The 21,283-nt window shown below is 44.4% G+C and overlaps 1 protein-coding gene across 2 annotated transcripts in view; it reads right to left on the bottom strand.

Moving 5' to 3' along the window:
- LOC147905112 (uncharacterized) overlaps positions 1–17,691 on the bottom strand; it is an 87,287-nt gene extending 69,596 nt beyond the window's left edge. Inside the window, exons 1-2 of one of the 2 annotated variants that reach the window (XM_087390220.1) lie at positions 17,187–17,691; positions 15,360–16,484 (exon numbers count right to left, since the gene is read on the bottom strand). In XM_087390220.1, the coding sequence (XP_087246346.1) occupies positions 15,360–16,009 (650 nt within the window). In that variant the 5' untranslated portion in view covers positions 16,010–16,484; positions 17,187–17,691. Of the gene's footprint in view, positions 1–15,359; positions 16,485–16,668; positions 16,687–17,186 lie in introns of those variants that run through there. The other variant, XM_087390224.1, reaches the window with a different exon arrangement.
- Between the last annotated feature and the right edge of the window lie 3,592 nt (positions 17,692–21,283).

Raw genomic sequence — 21,283 nt, 5'->3', positions numbered from 1 at the left:
CATGCATGGCATTCATCCAATGCACATTGTCCTTTGCTTCTTCAAATGTTGCAGGCTCCTTTTCATCGAGAAGAGTACCTGCATATGCTGATTCCACTGAATTAGCACCTTCCATGTGCCTTACTGCACTGCGAGTTCTGCCAGGTAATGGAGCATCAATCTTACTCTCCCTGAGAGTCTGTAACAGCCAGTTTGGGACTGTTTTTGCTGCATGTATGTCTGCAATTTCTTGTTGAACCACCTGTTCCACTGCCTGTGGAGGTGGCAAGACATTCTGTGGCTGAACTGGAGCATCGGGAGGTGGCTGTGAATTCTGATTTGCATCAGAAATATCAGCGGGGAACCCAAGGCAATGGGTAGCAACCCCTTAAAAACATCCTCTGAAGAAGAAGGCATATGAAATTCAGCCTGAGTGTGAGCTGAATTTTCTGCAAATATCACATCTCTACTGACAATGATCTTACGTGTAGCAAGATTGTAGAGACGGTACCCCTTGCTTTCTGCACTCTACCCAATAAATATGCACTTAATTGCCTTATCTGACAACTTATGCCAAAATTCAACTGGCACATGAGCATATGCAAGGCATCCAAAGACTCAGAAATGATCCACTGAAGGCTTTCTCCCATTCCAGACTTCATAGGGAGTTTTTGTTTTCAAAGCCTTAGTGGGAGCCCGATTTAAGATGTAGTTGGCACACATTAGACCTTCAGGCCAGAATTTGTGAGGCATGTGTTTGCTTTTCAGCATACATCTGTCCATCTCCATAAGAGTTCTATTTTTCCTCTCAGCTTTGCCATTTTGCTGAGGGGTCAACCTCACTGTGAGCTGATGCACAATACCCTTGCCACTAGTGGACTGCCTAGTGTCATAATCACCAGCCCAATCTGAATCACTGTAGGCATGCATCTGCAAGTCACCCCCCCTGGGAAATAGCAAGCCAAAAGACTTCGTGCCCTGCAAATAACGGAAGATGCGCTTAACTGCCTGCCAATGCATAGTTTTTGGGCTGTGCATGTACCTGCTCACCTGAGATACTGCAAACTGAATATCAGGTCTAGTGTTGCAAAGATATATGAGGCATCCAACAGCCTGACTGTAAAGTGTGGCATCAACTAATTCTCCTGCATCATGCATTGTGAGTTTCAGCCCCGGCTCCATGGGAGTGGCTATGGGCTTACAATCATGCATGTTAAATCTGTCCAAGAGTTTCTGCACATACTTGGACTGAGACATAACAGTGCCATGTCTCTCATGAGAGAACTGGATCCCGAAATAAAAGTGAAGCAGCCCCAAATCTGACATGTCAAAGTTGGTCTGCAAATCAGCTTTGAAATCTGCAATTTTGTCTTCATTGGACCCTGTGAGCAGTAAGTCATCGACATAAAGAAGGATGACTAAAATTTCCCCCCCATCCATCTTGATGTAGAGGGTGCTCTCAGTAGGACTATTGTGCAGCCCCTTGCTGGTCAAAAAGGCATGAATCTTGGCATACCATGCACGAGGGGCCTGTTTCAGCCCATATAAAGCTTTGTTGAGCTTGCATACTTGAAGTGCATTTGCTCTAATTTCAAAGCCTGGAGGTTGTTTGAAGTACACCTCTTCCAGCAAGTCCCCATTTAAGAAGGCTGTTTTTATGTCCAACTGATGAACATTCCACTCAAAATGTGCAGCCATTGCAATAACTGATCGGATGGTGGTCATCCGGGATGTAGGAGCGAATGTCTCCTCATAATCTATGCCCTTTTTCTGAGCATAGCCTTTAGCAACCAGCCTTGCCTTGTATCTGTCAATGGAGCCATCTGGCTTCCGTTTGACCTTGAAAACCCATCGTGTGCCAATGGCATGTTTACCTGGTGGCAAGTCTACAACATCCCAAGTCTGATTTTTTTCTATGGACTGCAACTCATCGTGCATGGCATTCATCCAATGCACATTGTCCTTTGCCTCTTCGAATGTGGCAAGCTCCTCCTCATCAAGAAGAGTACCTGCATATGCTGATTCCACTGAATTAGCACCTTCCATGTGCCTTGCTGCACTGCGAGTCCTGCCAGGTAACGGAGCATCAATTTTACTCTCCCTGAGAGTCTGTAACAGCCAGTTTGGGACTGTTTTTGCTGCATGTATGTCTGCAATTTCTTGCTGCACCACCTGTTCCACTGCCTGTGGAGGGGGCAAGACATCCTGTGGCGGAACTAAAGCATTTGGAGGTGGCTGTAAATTCTGATTTGCATCAGAAATATCAGCAGGGGGACCCAAGGCAATAGGTAGCAACCCCTCAAAGACATCCTCTGAAGAAGAAGGCATTTGAAATTCAGCCTGAGTGTGAGCTGAATTTTCTGCAAATATCACATCTCTACTGACTATGATCTTGCGTGTAGCAGGATTGTAGAGACGGTACCCCTTGCTTTCTGCACTGTACCCAACAAATATGCACTTAATGGCTTTATCTGACAACTTGTGCCTAAATTCAACTGGCACATGAGCATAAGCAAGGCATCCAAAGACTCGGAAGTGATCCACTGAAGGCTTTCTCCCATTCCAGACCTCACAGGGAGTTTTTGTTTTTAAAGCCTTAGTGGGAGCCCGATTCAAAATGTAATTGACACACATCAAGCCCTCAAGCCAGAATTTGTGAGGCATGTGTTTGCTTTTCAGCATACATCTGTCCATCTCCATGAAAGTTCTATTTTTCCTCTCAGCTTTGCCATTTTGCTGAGGGGTCAGCCTGACTGTGAGCTGATGCACAATACCCTTGCCTTTCATAAAAGCATCAAATTCTGCAGACAAGTATTCCCCACCTCTATCTGTGCGCAATGTCTGTATCTTGAGTCCGGTTTCATTTTCAATCATGGCTGAAAAGTGTTTAAACACCATGAACACTTCTGATTTGCCCTTCAGCCCAAAGACCCAAGTGAAATTGGAGTAATCATCAATAAATGTAACGAAGTAGAGATGACCACCCAACGATGGAGTCCTCATGGGACCACAGACATCACTGTGTATAAGCTGTAATTTGCGGACAGCTTTAACTGAACCATCCTTCTTGAAGGGGAATCTATGCATCTTGCCTAAAATCCACCCTTCACAGGCATGTGGAGGAGGTATCTCAAGAGGTGGCAATGCATCAACCATGGAATGCTTCTGAAGTGTCATCAAGCTGTTGTAATGCATGTGGCCATATCGGGCATGCCATAATTCTGCATTCTGCATGGCAGCAGTAGGGGTAGAAACTGCAAGAGCATGGGCTGCTCTTTTCTCAAAAAGATCAAGCTGAAAAAGCCCACGCAGCAGAGTACCAGATAATCTTAAGGCATAATCATCTTCCCTGTCTCGGACAGCACATTTGTCATCCTCAAAGATGACCTGAAATCCAGCTCTGTTAAGAGTGGACACTGAAAGAAGATTTTTGGTTATACCAGGCACATATAAGACATTTGAAAGTCTGAAAATTGAGCCATCAATGGCAGTGAGCTCAACATCTCCTGTGCCACGTACTGATATGATGAGTTATTGGCACAAGTGACTTTCTTACCAACGGGAGGTGGATGCAAGGAAGTAAAAAGACACTTCCTAGAAGTGATGTGCTTGGATGCACCGCTATCAAAATACCAAGTGTTCAGTGTTTCATTGACACTGAAAGCAGATGCATCCGTAGAAGAGTCATAACTGCAAGTCAAAAATGCATAAGTATCATCATTACAAGTGGCTGTACTATCCCGAGCATTTGGAACAGCCAGCCTAGAATCTGAAATGCAAGATAAAAAGGCATAATCCTGTCCAACAAAGTTGGCTGCAGCATCCCCACTATCAGATGCATGAGGAGCTGAATCTGAAACAGCCATACCGGAGCTGTTTTTCTTCTCTTTTGCAAGCCTTTTCCTGCATTCTGCAATGTGATGACCTGGCTTTTTGCAGTAGTGACAAAAACCCTTCTTCTTGGGCTTACTTGCATCATTTTTAGCCTTTTGTGAAGGCTGTCCTGACCCACTGGAAGGCTGATTTACTGATGTCTTTGCCTGTCCCTTTGTTTTTAATTTAAACTTTGAAAGCATGGCTTGTTCACCTGCACGTGAAGCCAAGTTTTTCCTGGTCTGCTCTTCCTGAAGCAGAAGTCCTATCAACTCATGAAAAGTGAGAGGATTTGCACCCCCCCTCAATGATAAGTTCAGCGAGGTATGAAAGCTGAGATAAGACTCAGGAAGAGAATTCAGAGTGGTTGTAATCATCTCTGAATCAGGAATAATTTCATCTATGTTTAACAATTGCTCTCTGAGATCCTGTAGCTTTGAGAGGTGGATTGACATGGAGTCACCCTCTTCCATATGTGTATTACTTAACTCTCTTTTCAAGAAAGATACCCTTGCATCATTCCGGGCTGCATACATGCTTTCTAAAATATCCCACGCTGCCTTGGAGGTCTTACACGACCGGATATGCGGAATGATAAATCTTTTCACTGAAAGAGAGATGCATGACAAAGCTAAGGCATCTCGTGAATCCCATCTCTTCTGATCTGGAGTAGTGGCTATAGCTGCACCAACAACTTGTTCTGCAGCTGCCCCCTGTGCACGACCTCTTCCACCTCCTTGCTGAGGAGGGGTATTAGGTGCCATACCTGCTGGTCGGATCTCACCCCCATTCACATAATCCCATAAATTGCGAGAAATCAGAATATTGCATACCATAAAACTCCAGAGGGAGTAGTTGGTACCATCCAACTTGACTTCCTGTGAAAGACCACCGAACTGGAAGTCATTCTAATTTTGTTGGGCCATATCTAAGAAAGAGATTTAAGCAGATACAAAACTGAATTCCCTTACTGGGAATGAAATGCACAACTCCCAAAAAACACAGCCAAGCACCGGCTGTAAATGCAACTTAGATTTCTGTACTTGCACTGTCAGAAATCTGTCCAAGCATCAAAAACTCTCCAGAATCTGCCAAAAGTGCTGCAAAACACTTCAAGAAAGGCAGTATGAACTGAAAACTCCAGAAATTGCTCTCCCAACACAAAAGCCCCAAAATAGGCCTGAAATTGCAACCGGAAAGGGGCAAATTGATCAAAAGCCCCAAATGTTGCAAGAATTGCGCTCTATCTGCAAAAGCCCCAAATTTCACTGCGAGATTGCAGTGTAATTACAAAATCCCCGAATTTCTTCAAGAAATTGTACTGCAAAACTGAAAGCCCCAAATTTCGAGCTTGAAATTGCAACCAGAAAGGGGTAGAAGTACAGAAAGCCCCAAATTTTGCAATTTCAGCAGAAAGCCCCAAATTTCAGACCAAATCTGCAATGTTTGCTCCAAGTGTAGCTCCGAAACTACAAGATGATTGCAATGTCTGCAACAAACAAAATGCCCCAAATGTACTCCAAAAAAACTGAGCCAAACAATGGCTGTCTGCAAAATGAGCCTGCCAAAGATCACCTGCGAGTTTCTCCTATAGATTGTACGGAGGACTACCTGCTGTACGAAAGCAGGACTAGTACGGAAGTACGGAGTATGAATGACAGTACGGAGAAGGTACGTGCTGGTACGGACAGTGACAACGAACTGTACGGCTGGTGGCAGCGAACTGTACGCACAGGTACGAAACTGTACGGTGAAACGTACAGTCTGACGACGGATTGTACGGCACTTGTACGGACACGATGTACAACGACCACACGTGTTGCGGATCTGTACGGCGGTTACAGTACGGCAAGTAATATACGACAGGGTACGGATGTGCAGAGACCAAGCACGGATTCCGTACAGGTACGGATTGTACGGGCGAGGTGTAGAAGCAGGAGCGTGGGCTATAGGGTGGAGCTGAGCGGGGAAGAAGCAGGGAGCAGGATCAATCGCTCTGATACCAAATGTGAGAGAATGGGGAGAGAGAGAGAGCAAGAGAGTGAGAGCTGGAGAGCTGAAAGCTTGGAAGCTGAGTTGTAATAGAAGAGTGTAAAGAGTACAACTGAAAGTGTGAGAGATAAGGTTTTGTCCTAGTGACAAAACCTTAGTAGTCACTAACCATAGTTAGTGAACTAACTGCGGTTAGGGCAAAAAACCTCTTAAACTGCAAAAAAGCAATATGAATCAGAGCGGTAAAGTAAACTAATAGCAATGCTTAATGAGACTAGGATAAATCAGATGGTGTACCTTTTTGTTATTGTAGATAAATAAAAAGTCGTTTGAAATGTCTCAAACAGAATGTCACTGCGCAATTGAGCTAGGGAGCAACATTCTCTTAATGAGATATTGACTAGCACATCACCATCTCAACAACATCAATATCAAGAAGTTTATTTTCTGCACCAAAAGAATCTTCATCTTGATCCATTGGGACTAGTTTTGTGCCTAGCATTCGACTGCGCTTGTAATAAAAAGAGAAAATAAAATTTTGTGATGCAACCATGTACTTCAGTTGCATAGAAGGTTGGACAACCTCACAAAACACTGAACTACATGTCTTCTTATCCCAACCTTTATCCAAAAATTGTGGCATGCATGCCGAACTTGTTGCTTTAACTGTGAACATTGTTTTTGAAACCTTCACTGGAAAGGTATTAAACAAGTCCACAAAAACTGTGAGAGGCATGCATAAAGAAATTTTTACTATCCTAGTGGCAATATTGGGCCTCAGAGCTTTCTGTACTTCTGTGAAAAGCTTCGCCCTATATGCCTCTGTAACACTAGAAATGCTTCCGCACTACACTCCACTCTCACATATGGTTACTCCAAGGTTAAGCCATGAGGAGCTAACACCTCCTAAGTGTGGCCAAAGAGCACCAGATATGTTCCACACAAAGGAAAGTGTTGCTAGAATAAAAAGTCCAAGTTGGGTGCAAGAATCAGAGCCAAGCATCCTTCACGATATGGGACCTTCGAATGACTTGACAGAAGGGGGAGGATAGAAAATTCACTTTCAGATACCGAATGTTTCCTTTACGAATGAGGAATGTTTGACAATGCATCGAATCCTAAGAGGGCCTTCGAATTAAAAAGCGCCATGGAGGCTGATTATTTTACAATTCCAAGACATGCCAAGTGGGAATTCTAAGATACCGCACCTTCAAACAGAAAGCACTTGAGTATTGTCAAATGGGGAACATTAAAAGGATGACAAGAACCACTAAAAGTACCCTTGACCAAGCATTTAACTTAAACAAGAGTATCTTCAAGGCACAAAAATGGACTCAAAAGGCGATAGAACATGAGAAAGACCCCCAACGATTGACATTCCAATGTCCATGTGATGTCCTTCACATGCACTCCTATCCACCCTTTTAAGGAGGACCCAAAAAAGGGATGGAGACACTATTCTCTGCATCTAGAATCCTTCCACTCCAATCAGGCCCTAGAACACTCTGTTCCAAATCACAACAGAGGGTACCAGCAGTGCAAGACTGCTAGAGCGCCCAAGTGTTAGAAATCAACCAACAGAGGGTATGCACAGCGGAAGACTAATAGAATTGCCCAGGAGCTCACACAGTGTGGTGTGGGGTGTGGAATCACAAACTTCTTAAACTTATGTGCATAGAGTAGATGTGCAAACTCATCAATAGACAATGAACCAACCAAATAGAGAAATCACCAAAATAATATATTTCCGTCCAAAGCTATGGACACAATACAAAAGAGATAGATCCAAAGTCCCACCAATAGTGTGGTCCTCTGATCTTACCACAAGGTACTCCTACTATTTGCTGGATATCTCTAGACTCGAGCACGCATGCTCCACCTCGAGCGTCTGTAGACTTTCTGTCCAAAATGGTTCTCTCTACCTTACTGCCTGTAGATCAGCCTAGGTGGGCAGCACTTACTAGCTCAGTCTGCAGCTCTTTAGGTCTCCTTCACCTCCTGGGAAAAGGCCCAAGGAAGCCCTGTCTGCTGCTCCTGTCTGCTGTAAATCTGCTGCTCCAGAGAATGAGAAATGAGGGCCTGGAGGCCCTCCTTTTATAGCCCCCAAGGGCTGCTGCAAAAACCAACCAGTCTGGCTGATTTTCTGTCTGCCCTAAAACCAACTGGTTGGCTGCACCTACCAGCCAAACACTGCCCTATAAAAGGGCTTTCCTGGGCCCTTTTTCAGCCTTTGTTCCAGGGCATAAAGCCTTCCATATCCTCAATGCAGGCGCCTTCCTGCACCAAAAGTCCCGCCTCTGTCCTGGCCATATGCAGGCCCTGAAAACACCTGCCACAGTTCCGTACACCTGCTGCAGACAGTCCGTACTGTTGCTCATGTCAGCACCATGTCATCGCAGTCTTTCAGCTCAGCATCCTTGCGCAGGTCATGCTCTAGCCAGTCCTAAATGTCCACATGTCTTTCCGCCACTATTCTCTGAGGTATGTCTTGAACAGTGCTGCCCACATGACAGCCTTGCTGCTGTTCATGTGGAAACCACCTCTTCTCTCTTTTCTGTATCTGATCCCTGCCCTCATGGCAACCATGATGCTGCTCATGTGGCCATCTCTCAGACACCAAGTTCAACCCCCCCATGCTCTCCTCATATGGGGGCTTACAGATGGGGAGGTGACCTTTCCAACACCAAGAACTCACACAGAAATGTTTGACTACGGAATCCAAAACTTCTTTACTTTGTGCACTCAACATACATATGTGCAAGCCAATAAATAGGCAATGCTTCAAGAGAGATATAGAACCAACAAAAGGTATATTTATGTCCAATGTTACAATACAAAAGAGTCCAGAGTCCCACAGCATGGTCCTCTGTCCGCAATACATCTTCCTTGCTGAATTCGTGCTAGATCCTTTTCAGGAACAGTCTTTAACTCGGCCCACGGCGCATACTACTCATTGGGGTACTTGTCATGCCATTCGATGATTTTGTCTGCAAAAGTGGTAGGAAAGTAGATCAAGTACTCTTCCTCCCTGTTGCGTTGCAGAATTGCAGCAGTTCGCAAGCAATTCTACAAATGAGATCAGGTATTCCCTCCCTCGTGTCCAATGAATTTTTGGAATTTCATTTGTATGTTGGTCCTCTTGCTGCCTCGGCTCCTCGCTGTGGGCTTAATGGTGACCTAGATCCAAATCAGTCCATTGTGGCTTGTTCCGCACAATTCAGTCTGTTGAGGATCCTCTTCATTATTCTTGCCAAAACTCGCTCAAATTCTTTGAAGGCAGGGTTCTTTGACTCTCTTGGTCGCTTCCTCCTTCCCCTCTCTCTTTATTCAGCGTCGGTCGTGGTAAAGTGTTTAGCCTGCACACTTCCTTCCGTTAGGGATTCATCTTCTTCAGCTACTGTCCAGAGCTTCTAGTCTGAGCTTCAATCTCGGGGATCCACTCTTCTTTGTGTTGTCAGTATCTTAGTTGACATCTTGTTCTTGCATCTATCAGCTCTAGCTATCTCACTGCAAGTTGGTCTGCTTGCACTCCACAGGTTTCTCCAACGCAAACCACTTTGCATTCCCTAGCAGGATCATCAAATGTTAACGCCAAATCGTGGTACTACATGCTAGTGAATACGTAGCGTGGGGCATAACGGGAAACGCACAACTCAGAACGCAAATGATGAAAAGAGAGAGAAAGAAAGAAAGATATATTAACGTCCTCAAGAGGCCTGGCGGGCCTATGGGACAAAGTACACGAATGTATGCACACGAATTGGAATTAGCCTTCTTCTAGTACTTAGCCAAAATCGACAATTACATACAACTAGCTCAAGGCCGCACGTTACGCACCCGTGTGGCCTTGGTAGCAAGAATGGCCCTAACTCTTAGAACTCTAGGACTTTATACAATGACTTTGAGGTGGGTACTTCCCACTGCATTTACAATGGTTGGCACCTACCAATTGGAGGGGTAGGTGCCATTATATCATCGCGGGTCATGTTGACACACTTGACCTTCGTGGATCCTATGTTTGTTGTCATCTGAGAACCACTAAAGGCTTCTGATAGCTGGGGCCCTTCATCGCCTCACCTCGTCACATAGCGCCGCCTTGCTTTGTCACGTAGGGCGATCTATGGGGGATCATGCATTCACGAAACAATGTTGATGGGCGGCTACGAGCTACTTCCCACTTCGCCCTAGCCTTTGCCCATTCACTCTTCGTTCGAAGCCTTTGCTTTGAGCCTTGGTTGAATCCCTAAAACGCTAGTTCAAAGGTTCAACATCTTTCAAAATTGATCTCAATCAAACTAGTTTGCACGTCACTAAAAAAGCAGCCTTGACCTAGCCTTTTGGACGAGTGCTTCTATCAATTTGTTCAAATGCTCATCCTAGATAAAGAACACGTAAGGCTAAAGTAGAATTCTTGGAATGTACATCATGTACCCACTAGAGTAACAAAAAAACACTCAGGGTATCCAACCTTACGTTAACAACGATGGAAGCAGGACAGACGACCTGCCCTCCCATCACAAGCTGCATTGTACGATCCAAGTGTTCCAGGTCGTGATGCTGGCAACCATCTCCCAAACACAGTCCTTCGAAAGACCCGGAGGCACTGCCTAAAGGGTGAAGTAGCACATTAAATGGTGTGGCTCATAACGGTCTCCGCGTCCACCAAGTAGGCCAGAAAGATCATCTCTATGGAGAAGTTCGCCTCTGTGTCAGCCCAACGACCATCCCCCAGGTTGTCATGCACTAGACCCGCACTGCCAAATCATGTGTGCCAAAGGAAAGATCCATAAATAGTGGGCAATTGTCTCCTAGTCATCAGCCTTGCGGAAGCAGTATGCATTGCCCCTCCTTACTACTCCCATCAAGGTCCAATTCCCATCCAATGGGGAGGCTACAATGCACAACAGGGGGAAAAGAGTAGGAGATCTTCCATGGTCGAAGGCCAATACATAGTTGAGACGAGAACGTTAACGAGTGCTGCCCCGTCGCTCCATTCAATGTCTCTCTCTTGAGGGGGTCCTGGGAGATGTCGCTAAATGAAACCAAAAATGGCATGTGAGAATAATTAAGCCAAATACTTTACATACCCACTTACATAGAGTAGTAATTTTGATCCTTGGGCACGTGAGAAGATAAGTGCTCTCTCAGAGAGGTAGTGTACAAATACACCATCTTGGTGTTAATATTCATCATTAAAATATTAAAACAAAACAATTAAGCTAAATACTTTACACGCCACTTACATAGAGTGATTTTGATCCTTGGACACATGAGAAGATAAGTGTTCTCTCAGAGAGGTGGTGTTCATATACACTTTCTTGGTGATAATATTCACCATTGAAATATTAAAATAGACTATTCAAGGTGGTATCCATATATACCATCTTCGTGTTGATATTCACCATTAAAATATTATAACAAACTATATCATGGATTGCCCTACCTAGGTAGGCCAAAACCACTTTCAAGCTCGACGGTAATGGGCCAAAGCCTCCACTCAACATGTGCCCTAAACAATATGGGGTCAATGGTCTAGTGCTTCCCAAGTGTCGCTCACTTTGTTCCTCTGCCACTACAATGAATCTATCACTCCCTAAGAGCTCAGGGGACCGCCCAAACCTATACTGTAAAAGATGGGTCATGCCCTATCGCACACAATCCCATCCTCACACCATCTATAGTAATAAGCCATAACATGAACTTGAAGAGCAACCCCAATACTAAAAAGCTGTCCCTTCATATATCTAGATGAATCCAAGAACATGCCCAAACTCATCCTTTAAAAACACAACATAGTGAAGTTTCAATCTCATGACAGTCACTCATAAGGCTGAAACCATAAACTCCATCACGCATAGCAAGGACTAGCTACGTCATCAGCGACCAACAGAGGTTCTAGACCATAGTATAAACATATGCTCTCACACATACAAATCCAAACACCCACACATACTTGAGCATCCATTTATACAAAGGTCTTCGTGCTGAGTTTCTGGCGGCACTCCAAAGGTGAAAGGCAAACTCAGCCGTGACAAAGGCTAGCACCAAAGGAGAAGGCTAATAAAAAACTAGTCCACATTCTCTCATTCAAGCTACAACTGCTTGTGAAGACTATACAATTTCATTTGAGTCTCTCCCAAACAAGTATCCAAGCAAAAAATGCTTAGATCATCTAGCACGCACCGCTTCAGATAGAAAGAATTAAACGCAATACCAGCAGGCCGCAACATGGACGAAAATTTGCATGTCCGCTAATACGACAGACGCATATATCTAGATGAACCCAGGAGCATGCCCAAACTCATACTCTAAAAACACAACATAGTGCAATTTCAATCTCATGATAGTCACTCATAAGGCTGAAACCATAAACTCCATCATGCATAGCAGGGACTAGCTACTATGACATCCCCACTGACGTCATCATCGCCAAATAGTGGTTGTAGACCATTGTATAAACATATGCTCTCACACATACAAATCCACACTTTGTGGTATCCTGATCCTCCCGTCTCAAGCACTCCCACCGGGCCTTTGAGATCACTGCCTATCTCGTCCTACACCTCTCATGTGTGCCAACATCTTGAGATCACAGACAATCCGATCAATGCTAACATATCATCCAGTGCATCATCAAGAATGCAATCAAGCTCATCCTCTGAATCACCATCATCTTGTAAACATGCCCCCCCAAGGGCTGGCTGGGCCACTATCCCATTGAGCCCAACTGAAGTGTCTCCTGTGATCCACTGCAATCTTGGACCTCGGAGTGCCAGATGTGTGGCTGGTTCTTTATCCCATCTCTGCAATGCAGGCTGGACCAGTAACCGCTTCATTGCTTGACTAGCTAACCTATCCGAAGGGTGCTAGAAGATATATAGACTTCATGCTAACTGCTTCATTGCTTCACTAACTAGTCTATCTAAGGGGTTTTGAAGGCTGGAAGCTAGTCATCATACGTAAACTCTAGTTGTCATTGGATGCATGTGACAAATATGTAAAGCTACCTCTGGCATTGGATGTGATAAATTGTAGAGCTACTTATGCCATTGCATGTGACAGATGTGCAGAGCTACTTATGCAATCGGATATACACTGCAAACTTGAAGAATTCTATAGAGTTGAGATGTCTAACTGCACTGTCATCCTACTTCAACATGTATCCACTTGCTTGGTACTATTTCTTTTTGTTTTTCAATAGTATGCTTATTAAGAAATGAAATGTTTTCCTACTGTTCAGTTACGGACAATGGGGACTAGGTCTAGCATTTGAGGGTGGACCCCCTTGCTTGGGGTTATGGGCATTAGTGACCCACAAGAGTGATGGCCTCTCTTTGAGAGGGACATCTGGAAACCACACCCCACCTGAGTACCCAAACATGGGACCAATCAAATGCACAGATTGCATACCGACCTAGGAACCATTCAAGAGAATGTTCCCTGAGCTTTGGGTGTGGGCCTGGCAGCATGCCAAGAGTAATGGAGATACAAGATAAGACGACAAACAAATGAGCTCAGTATGGCTCAATTATGACCTTAGAGTACGTCAATAGATAGTCTAAGCGGTTAGGAACCCGTGGGTGCGATCAGAATTGAATTCTAACAACTTTCACATTTTAGGGTTTTTGGAGTGACACGTGGCAGCTGACGTGGCAGACTGCCACATGGAATTTGAGCTGGCAGGTCAGTCCACCTGTCCCACACATGTGGCAGCATGCATGGCAAGTTGCAGGGCATGCAGGCCAAGTGTTTGGCCCCAAATCTGGTAGATTTGGGACAGGTTGTGGGCTGTCCTCTTTGGGACTGCAGCCCACCAAAAATCTGGGACAAGTGTCCACCTTCCACTCTAGGCCTGGGGGGGGCTGAGCCTATAAAAGCAGGCCTCTCCCCTTCATTCCTCACATGAAAAATTCGTCACTTTTCTTCTCCCTCCTTTTGGATGATGCAGCAGAACCTCTCCAGCTCCTTGAGTGCAGCCAGCTTCTCCCCAGGCCATTCTCTCACCTCAGCAGCACTTTCTCTCTCTACAACAGCACATTCTCTCTCTACAGTTCCAACCCCTCCTCTCTAGAAATCTGCCCCCTCTCAGCTCTTCTGGAACAGCAGCAGCATCCTCTCTCCTTCTCCTAGCCTGGAGCAGCCACAGCCCCTTTCTCTCTCCTGCTGCATTCTTTCTCTCTCTACTGCAGAATTTTCTCTCTACTGTTCCAGCCCATTTCCCTTGCAGAAATCTGCCTTTCTGTGCACCTCTGGAACAGCAGCAGCTCCTCTCTTACATCCCCTCCCTTGGGATCAGCATTGGCACTCTCTCTCTACAGCTATCACTCCATAAAAGCTTTCTCTCTCTAGCCTACAGGCTGTTTTTCTAAGCTGTTCTCATTCCAGCCCCATTTCCAAACTCTCCTCACCCAAGGTAGCTTCAGAGGCATCAAGGACTTCATCTACAAAAGGGCTTCTTCCTTGTGGATTGGGCAAGCCAAGAGTTGAAACCTGAGCTTGGAGTCCTCCTTTTTGTTGTCTACCTTACACATATGCTCTTGAGTCTTGTATCTAGGTCCTAGGTTTTCACTGAGTTCATCAGTTTGGAAGGTGCATTGCACCTTGGTCTTGTATCTCCATTTTCAAGAATAAAGTGAGCCTGTGGATAAGGGGGGGGGCCGTCTTGGCTCCTCAATCATATTGCATTTTCCAATGATGTCACTTTGTGTTTAAGCTGTATAAGTCTTAATTCCAGCTTAATTGCAAACTCTTAAGTTCAAGAATATGTGTTTGGCAACTCGCAATCATCTCATTCAAATGCCTCTGCAAAATCCGTTGTCTGAATTGATAGAAAGCACCGAGTAGTTTACATGCACCTTAATTGAGGGGCATGCCAGCTAGGTTCATCTAGGACTTCTTGTTGTGGATATTAACTTTAAAAAGCCTATGTGAGATCATGCAATGAGCTAACCTTCTAGATGGGAAACCCACAAACATATGAACGGACATCCAAAAGGAAAAGGACTTTCCAAGTGCACAGTATGCTAGAAAAATGTCTGTGTCTTGCAACGCCAGCTATGTTATCAGTTCAGCATTATTACACCATAAATATGGTGGTATCAATCACTTATAACACTCCAATCCTAACTTTACTATCACACGTTTCTTCAACACAACATTTATGCTAAGAATGAAAGGTCTCCAATTCAACCCTGGTACACAGTGATAGACACGAAACATTTAATAAAAAGGAAACCAGTTCAAATAGGTGAGCCGGGGTTTTATAGCAAACAAAAGAACATGGCAAACTCATGCATGCCATTGTTCTCTCCTCTCTCACTACAGCAGTTATATAGCTCTGTGTTAAGGATCCATAAGCATGTCAATAGACATGCTATAATGTCTATGTTTTACTACTTTTAACAAAGTCCATCTGACACATAATACTATGACAGTACTTTACCATTTGTCCAAGCTGCGTTAAATTGCTCTCATTTCAAAACAAGTGATTGGTTGAAAGATAAGATTTGGCTTACTCTGAGCCATTAGATTGAAGTTGTGTCGAAGCGTCCCCTTCTGAGCCATTAGATTGAAGTAGTCTTAAAGTGTCACCTCCTGAGCCGCTAGTATGAGGTTGTCTCAAAGCATCCCTCACTAAAACTGTTTCACGAGGAGCATCATCAGCTCCAAAACCTGATCCCACTATCTTGGTTCCTGCATCTCCTGCCTCTGAGCTTTTCCGGAAGCTATCACTTGAATCTGTGCTATAGCAAGACATTGCTTCATCTGCATCACCATTTTCTCCAAGGAGCTGGGTATCCCGAGGCTGGGAGTGTAGATGCAGAAATGATGCGTCCCCAGAACCACCTCCACGTGGGGCAGAAGCGAGGGGCACAAACTGAGCAATAATGGGATCTGAGGGGGATGATGAGGGAGAGTTTGAAATTACAATATCAGAGCACAGGTCCACGTTATCTGGAATATATCTCAAAGCTTCTCCATGCCCCTCAAGAAGCCTCAAGTGCCAGCGTAGATTCCTGGATCGTTCCAAACGTGGGGTCAGAGGGCTTGAAACGTTAGGGTGTTTCACGTGATTTGATTGTTCCAACTCATTCTCCTTATGATTTTCCTTGCCTCCCTTTTTTTTCCCATCTTTGGAAGGTAATTTGGAGAACCAAGATAACATTGGCAGTCAGAATACCCGCATAGAAGTACATAGGCTGGACCCAACAACACGGTCACTGAGAAGCAACTCTGACACCACTCAAATTTGTTGAACTGAGTTAAACAAGACTCTCAAGGAAGCAGTCTGAATCAACTAAATTTCTTGTCTTTCGACCTGGAAACCAAAACAATCCTGCTGCATCTGTCTGTGAAACTTATAAGCACAATTCCAAAGTCAAAATCGTTTGCAGATCGATTAGATAGAGCATAGCACTCTTTGTATGATCATAAACACTGTCTGTGTATATCTGAATCCAAGGAAAATTCCAATACATTTCGTGGAGCTTTAGCTAGTCCCCACAACCAATGCATAATTCTCCAATAGGTACGGCAGCAATCGACCTATTGACACCCAATAATAATGTCGGGTCCTCTGGAATGCTTTTCTCTGAGCAACCGGCCGGTCAGCTTACAAATAAGATCCACTCGTGCTTGTCCTAAAAGATCAAAGATACATAAACAAAATCAAAATGCGTTTCTTGCAAAAAAATCAAGAACAAGATTTTACACACGCAGCAGGACAACTAAGGGCAACGAAAAGTATCAACATCCGTCTCTAGCAGATCTTGATACCACGGGATAAAGGTGTCTGCAAGAGGACTGAATGGCAACGAAACGCACTAACGTCCGTCTCCGAAATTCGAATACTACGTGATGTGCGACGCCCAATGTGATATTTTTGTCCCACCATAAAAGCTCCCAACTTGTCAACACTCGTGCAACGTCGCCTCGTCGTAAAAACTCCCAACTCGTGAAACAAGTCAATAGGAGTGGATGGGTTGGATGCGGGTAATTAGCATTTTTTGTTGTGCAAGCAGGCAAGCACGCTGAAGGATAAAGAAATCAATCTACGAATGGCTGTGTATGAGAAATCTGGGCAAGAAACAAGAGCCCCTCGCCTGAGAAAAGCTGAAGACATGCGAATGAAGGATGACATCGGCATCACAAAATAGAAATGATGCTAAAGAAAACCACAATCCGCCTCAAGGTACGAGAATGACAATCAGAAGCCCATTCTCGTAGAAATCAAACTGGTAAAAGTTAAGAATGCCACTGGTCAATTGACAATCACCAGGACGAAAAGGGATGTGAAGAGGAGAGAGAGAGAGAGAGAGAGAGAGAGAGAGAGACTTTACTACCATTGTAGAAGCATAAAGCCATAGCTGTATTCTTTGAAACAGCAGCAGAGGTGAAGAAGATGATGATAATGACGACGAGAACTCTCTCTCCCTCTCTCTCTCTCTCTCTCTCCTCTCTCTGTCTCTCAGAGAGTACATATGATGAAGAAGAAGACTCTCTCTCTCTCTCTCTCTGTCTGTGAGGTGCCCTGCCGTCCTGATTTTACAGAGAAACGGTCATTCAGGCAAATGATTTCGCAGGGGGTGATTGAGGCAAAACGGCCTGCCGGCTGCTCTCTACGTCAATTGTGTAACGTCACCGAATGATTCCTCGAACGTTCTCTCTCTCTCTCTCTCTCTCTCTCTCTCTCGCTGCGTCTGTCTCATGGAGCACGTCCATGCCGCGTCATGGTGAGCATCATCATGAGACAATGGCAACAACGTGTAAGAGGCAAATCTTGGGCGATCAAGAAGAGCAACAGCAGCAGAGGCAGGGTGCCGGAATTAAGTTGGGTACGATTCACGATGGACTCTGGAGTTGAAACGTCTGTTGATTCATCCTCGCAGTTCGTCACAAGCCTTGGTTATCTTTGTTACATTGACTTAGTCAAACTTGGCTTAACCTCACTGACCCAAGCCACACTTGGCCACCTACGACCCAGCCAGCTGGCATTTTTGCTCGCGAAGGTTCCTGCCTACTCGTGATTCAGAGAAACGCTGACAACCTTTTTTGAACTCAAAGAGAGGCTAACAACCTGCTCGAAATCGAGAGAAACGATTGGCAAAGAGCAATATTCTCTAAGCACACTACTCAAGTCCTCAAGTGCACTTTTAGAGCTGATGCGACTTCTTAACTACGTAAAGAGATATCTTCTAGTTATAGAGCTGGTTGCAAACTCTACGCCCAAAAATGACTTACGATTTAAAGATTCGGGGGAGACGTAAGAGAGCTTGTGTCTTGCAATATAATCCTCTGGTTCAAAACTATTTCAGACCCATGTACAGCTCCTCTGAGATGAACCCAATGGGGTATATTGCTCCTTGGTAGAATTCCATGCTTACTCCATGCATTTTGTCCCTATTTACAGTATCCAACTGAATTGGTTTGCGTCACGAAATTATATGTTGCCAGTCACCAACTAAATTGGTTTGCGTCACGAGATTTGGTTGAAGTACGCTCCACTGTCATTTCTAGAATAGAAAAACTCGTGTCATGATGGGTTATTCTCCACTGTCTGTCCACTCCATTCGGCCTTGGGTGAAGGCATTGGATGCATCATCTCTAGTTTGGGATTGAGGAGCTGGTCCAATGTTTCACCTCCAAGCAAGCCTGCATTCAAAACATGCCGGTCAAGTTTGACAAATGTGCAAGATATCATTTTAAGAGTAGCAATCCCAAAACTCATTTTTACTTGGCCAGCACTAGGACGTTTTTTCAAATTCTGAAATCCTGTGCTTCCACATGGCACAATATACACCCTTAGATTTTTTAAATTCTGAAAGCCTTAAAGCTTTGAAAGCTTTTGAAAAGCTGCGTAAAAAGCCAAGGCAAAACCTTAAATATAGGCGAAACAGACGAACGAAAGCCGTCTCGTACATGAAGGCTCTGTAACGTAGGCTTTGCCAAATTCAATCAAGGTAGGCTTCCAAATCTTCTTTTGTAAATGCAAATTCTTTTGGAGCTACTTTTAACATCGCCTAACACGTACAACTCGTGAACGCCACTTAGTTGACTAAGATGTAGTCTTCATTGTCATCCTCTGCTTCAGAAATCAACTCGTGGTAGCACACCTTTGCCTGCTGGTATCCTCCTGCTCCTCTTATGCAGATGTCCTCCTTCATAGCTTTCGTCCAGGGAGTCACCCTTACTTGTTACGCCGTGCTTTACTTGTTGTCCACTCAGATCATCCCTCTTATTGCTACCTTGGTCGCCTCCCTTCTCTTAGGAATCTTTCATTCACTCGCCTCCCTCCTCCCTGCATGCTCTAAATCCCGTTTCTCTTCCTCATCCAAACGAGGTCGTGTAGTTCAAGGTTTTTCTGGGACCCATCAACACGAGGATGACAATTTCAACGACTCTCAATTTAGAGATTACGATGTCCCTGGGCCGATAAGAACCCAAGAAGAAGAAACTGATGATTACCACGAGAGGGAGCAATATGATGAACAGTTAGCTACTTTGGGCCACGATAACAATGACGGAACGTCAGCCCCAATCCCAGAAGACGAACTCTCGGGTGAAGTGGTTACTAACAACCTGTCAGCCGTCCACCTTCCGAATTCGGCACCTCTGGATGACATTAAACCAACATCCAGGCCCAAAACATTGCTGCCATCTTTCTCGATGATGTCGAGGAGACTGAGGGAATTCTCCAGTACCGGTGACAAGGTAGATGCTTCTGAAAGCTCTAAGCTACTGAAGAATGAGCATGATGGGTTCATGGCAAAGTTTCGAAAGCATTTCAAGCTGGACAGATGAAAGTGGGCGTCTAGTGAGCATAGATGTACAGTTTGATCGTTTTACATTTATGCACTGCATTTCAAGCTGGATAGCTTAGATGTATAGTTTAATCGTCTTACATTTATGCACTGAAACCTATTTAGGGAGCAGGGTATTGTAGTCGATTAGAGGGTATTCAAACATTCACTCTTAAATGGTATTCTGAGTTTAAAAGATCCGTAGATGCCAAGGTCTTGAGCTTGTGGTTACACTCATCTTGTCAATATCATAAATGTTTGTTAAGGAGTGCAACATCCTGGACAACATCTTCAATTTTGGGAGGCAATGGATGGGCACGAGAGGAGCCTCCACCTATCGCAAACCTTCTCTTGGATTTGAGAACGCACTTTTATATTTCCATAGTCGTAATTTTTTGGAATCTTGCAAAGGCAAAAATTGTACAACTGCTCGAAGATGTGTGAAGATGATTACCTTGATGGTTTGAACATCTTTGATCGTTGGATTGTGTATAGCTTTTGTGCTTGAATTTATCATCTTTAGGAAATTGCACATATGCTAACCAACATATCCAAACATGCAGAACATGAGGAATGCATATTGACTAATCATGATTGTTTTTCAGATTCCAACATTCCAGCAAAGAAATAGGCGACTTCTCGTCGAGCTGTGGACGTCACAAAGGATACTCCACGTAAGTAGAATGTACGGTCATTTCAATTCTGAAATGTTTCTGCACCGTCTGTTGCTTTGGTCCGCATTAATGCGCTACACCTCCAACACTGGAGGTGACTATTCGAAACAGGGGGATGGCACGTTCCCCTATGATATATAATTTTTGGAGAGACATGTGCCGGCTCTCCACCATACATTACGTATGGTTTTTTTTTTTTAACACCTCATCTTGAGCACACACACTTCTTCGCACATTCTGTTTCCGCAAGGGAACATTACATTTGCTTGGTTCGACCAACATACTAATCATGTCTACAACACTTCTGTTTTCGAGATGTTTGCAGCCTCCAAACGAGTGTCTTCTCCTAAAGGTACGCACAACAAAATGTATTTGCTTGATTCAAGTTATTTTATCAATTCTTTCATCTTCTAAAGATAGAGGTTCAGTCCATTTTGTTTTTCTTGTTGCGTTTAGACAAAACCACGTGAGTGAAATTGTAGCAAAGTTTCGGATGGTTTTTATTATTAATTCCTGTAGGTGTTTAAACCCGAACATAAGACATCGATTCATGTCACGATGTAGAAATGACCACCGGAAACTCCTTCGAACATGACCATTCGTCAACGCTCAGAGCAGCCAGAGGTCGAGCTATTCAACTTGATATAACATCAAGAAAGATGTCCTTGAGGCCAGCTACGTCATCGTGGTTGACCATCGCAAATAGATACAAGCAATGGGTTAGTAATTGCGCGGCTATTTTCTCTAGCCTTCAAATCTACGGTGTCTGTGGCATAACCATGCTACTGTCTGCAAACCAAAGGATCGTTTCTTCGCAAGGCATAGGCATCTCGAGCCACAGCGCCGCACTCGGAAACATGATACTTTTGGATGCCTGCGAGAATATGGGCATGCAAGTGACTTACTGGAAATGTCAAAGCTGCACACGAGATGCCCAGCGGAGCAGATACATTGTGCGGTTGATGC

The sequence above is a fragment of the Dipteris shenzhenensis genome, chromosome 2 (assembly GCF_047967505.1).
Source record: "Dipteris shenzhenensis isolate YYH24624 ecotype China chromosome 2, Dip_SZ_1.0, whole genome shotgun sequence".
Taxonomy (NCBI): Eukaryota; Viridiplantae; Streptophyta; class Polypodiopsida; order Gleicheniales; family Dipteridaceae; genus Dipteris; species Dipteris shenzhenensis.
Note: the sequence above shows the minus strand (reverse complement) of the source record. Positions and strands in the feature narration are given on the sequence as shown.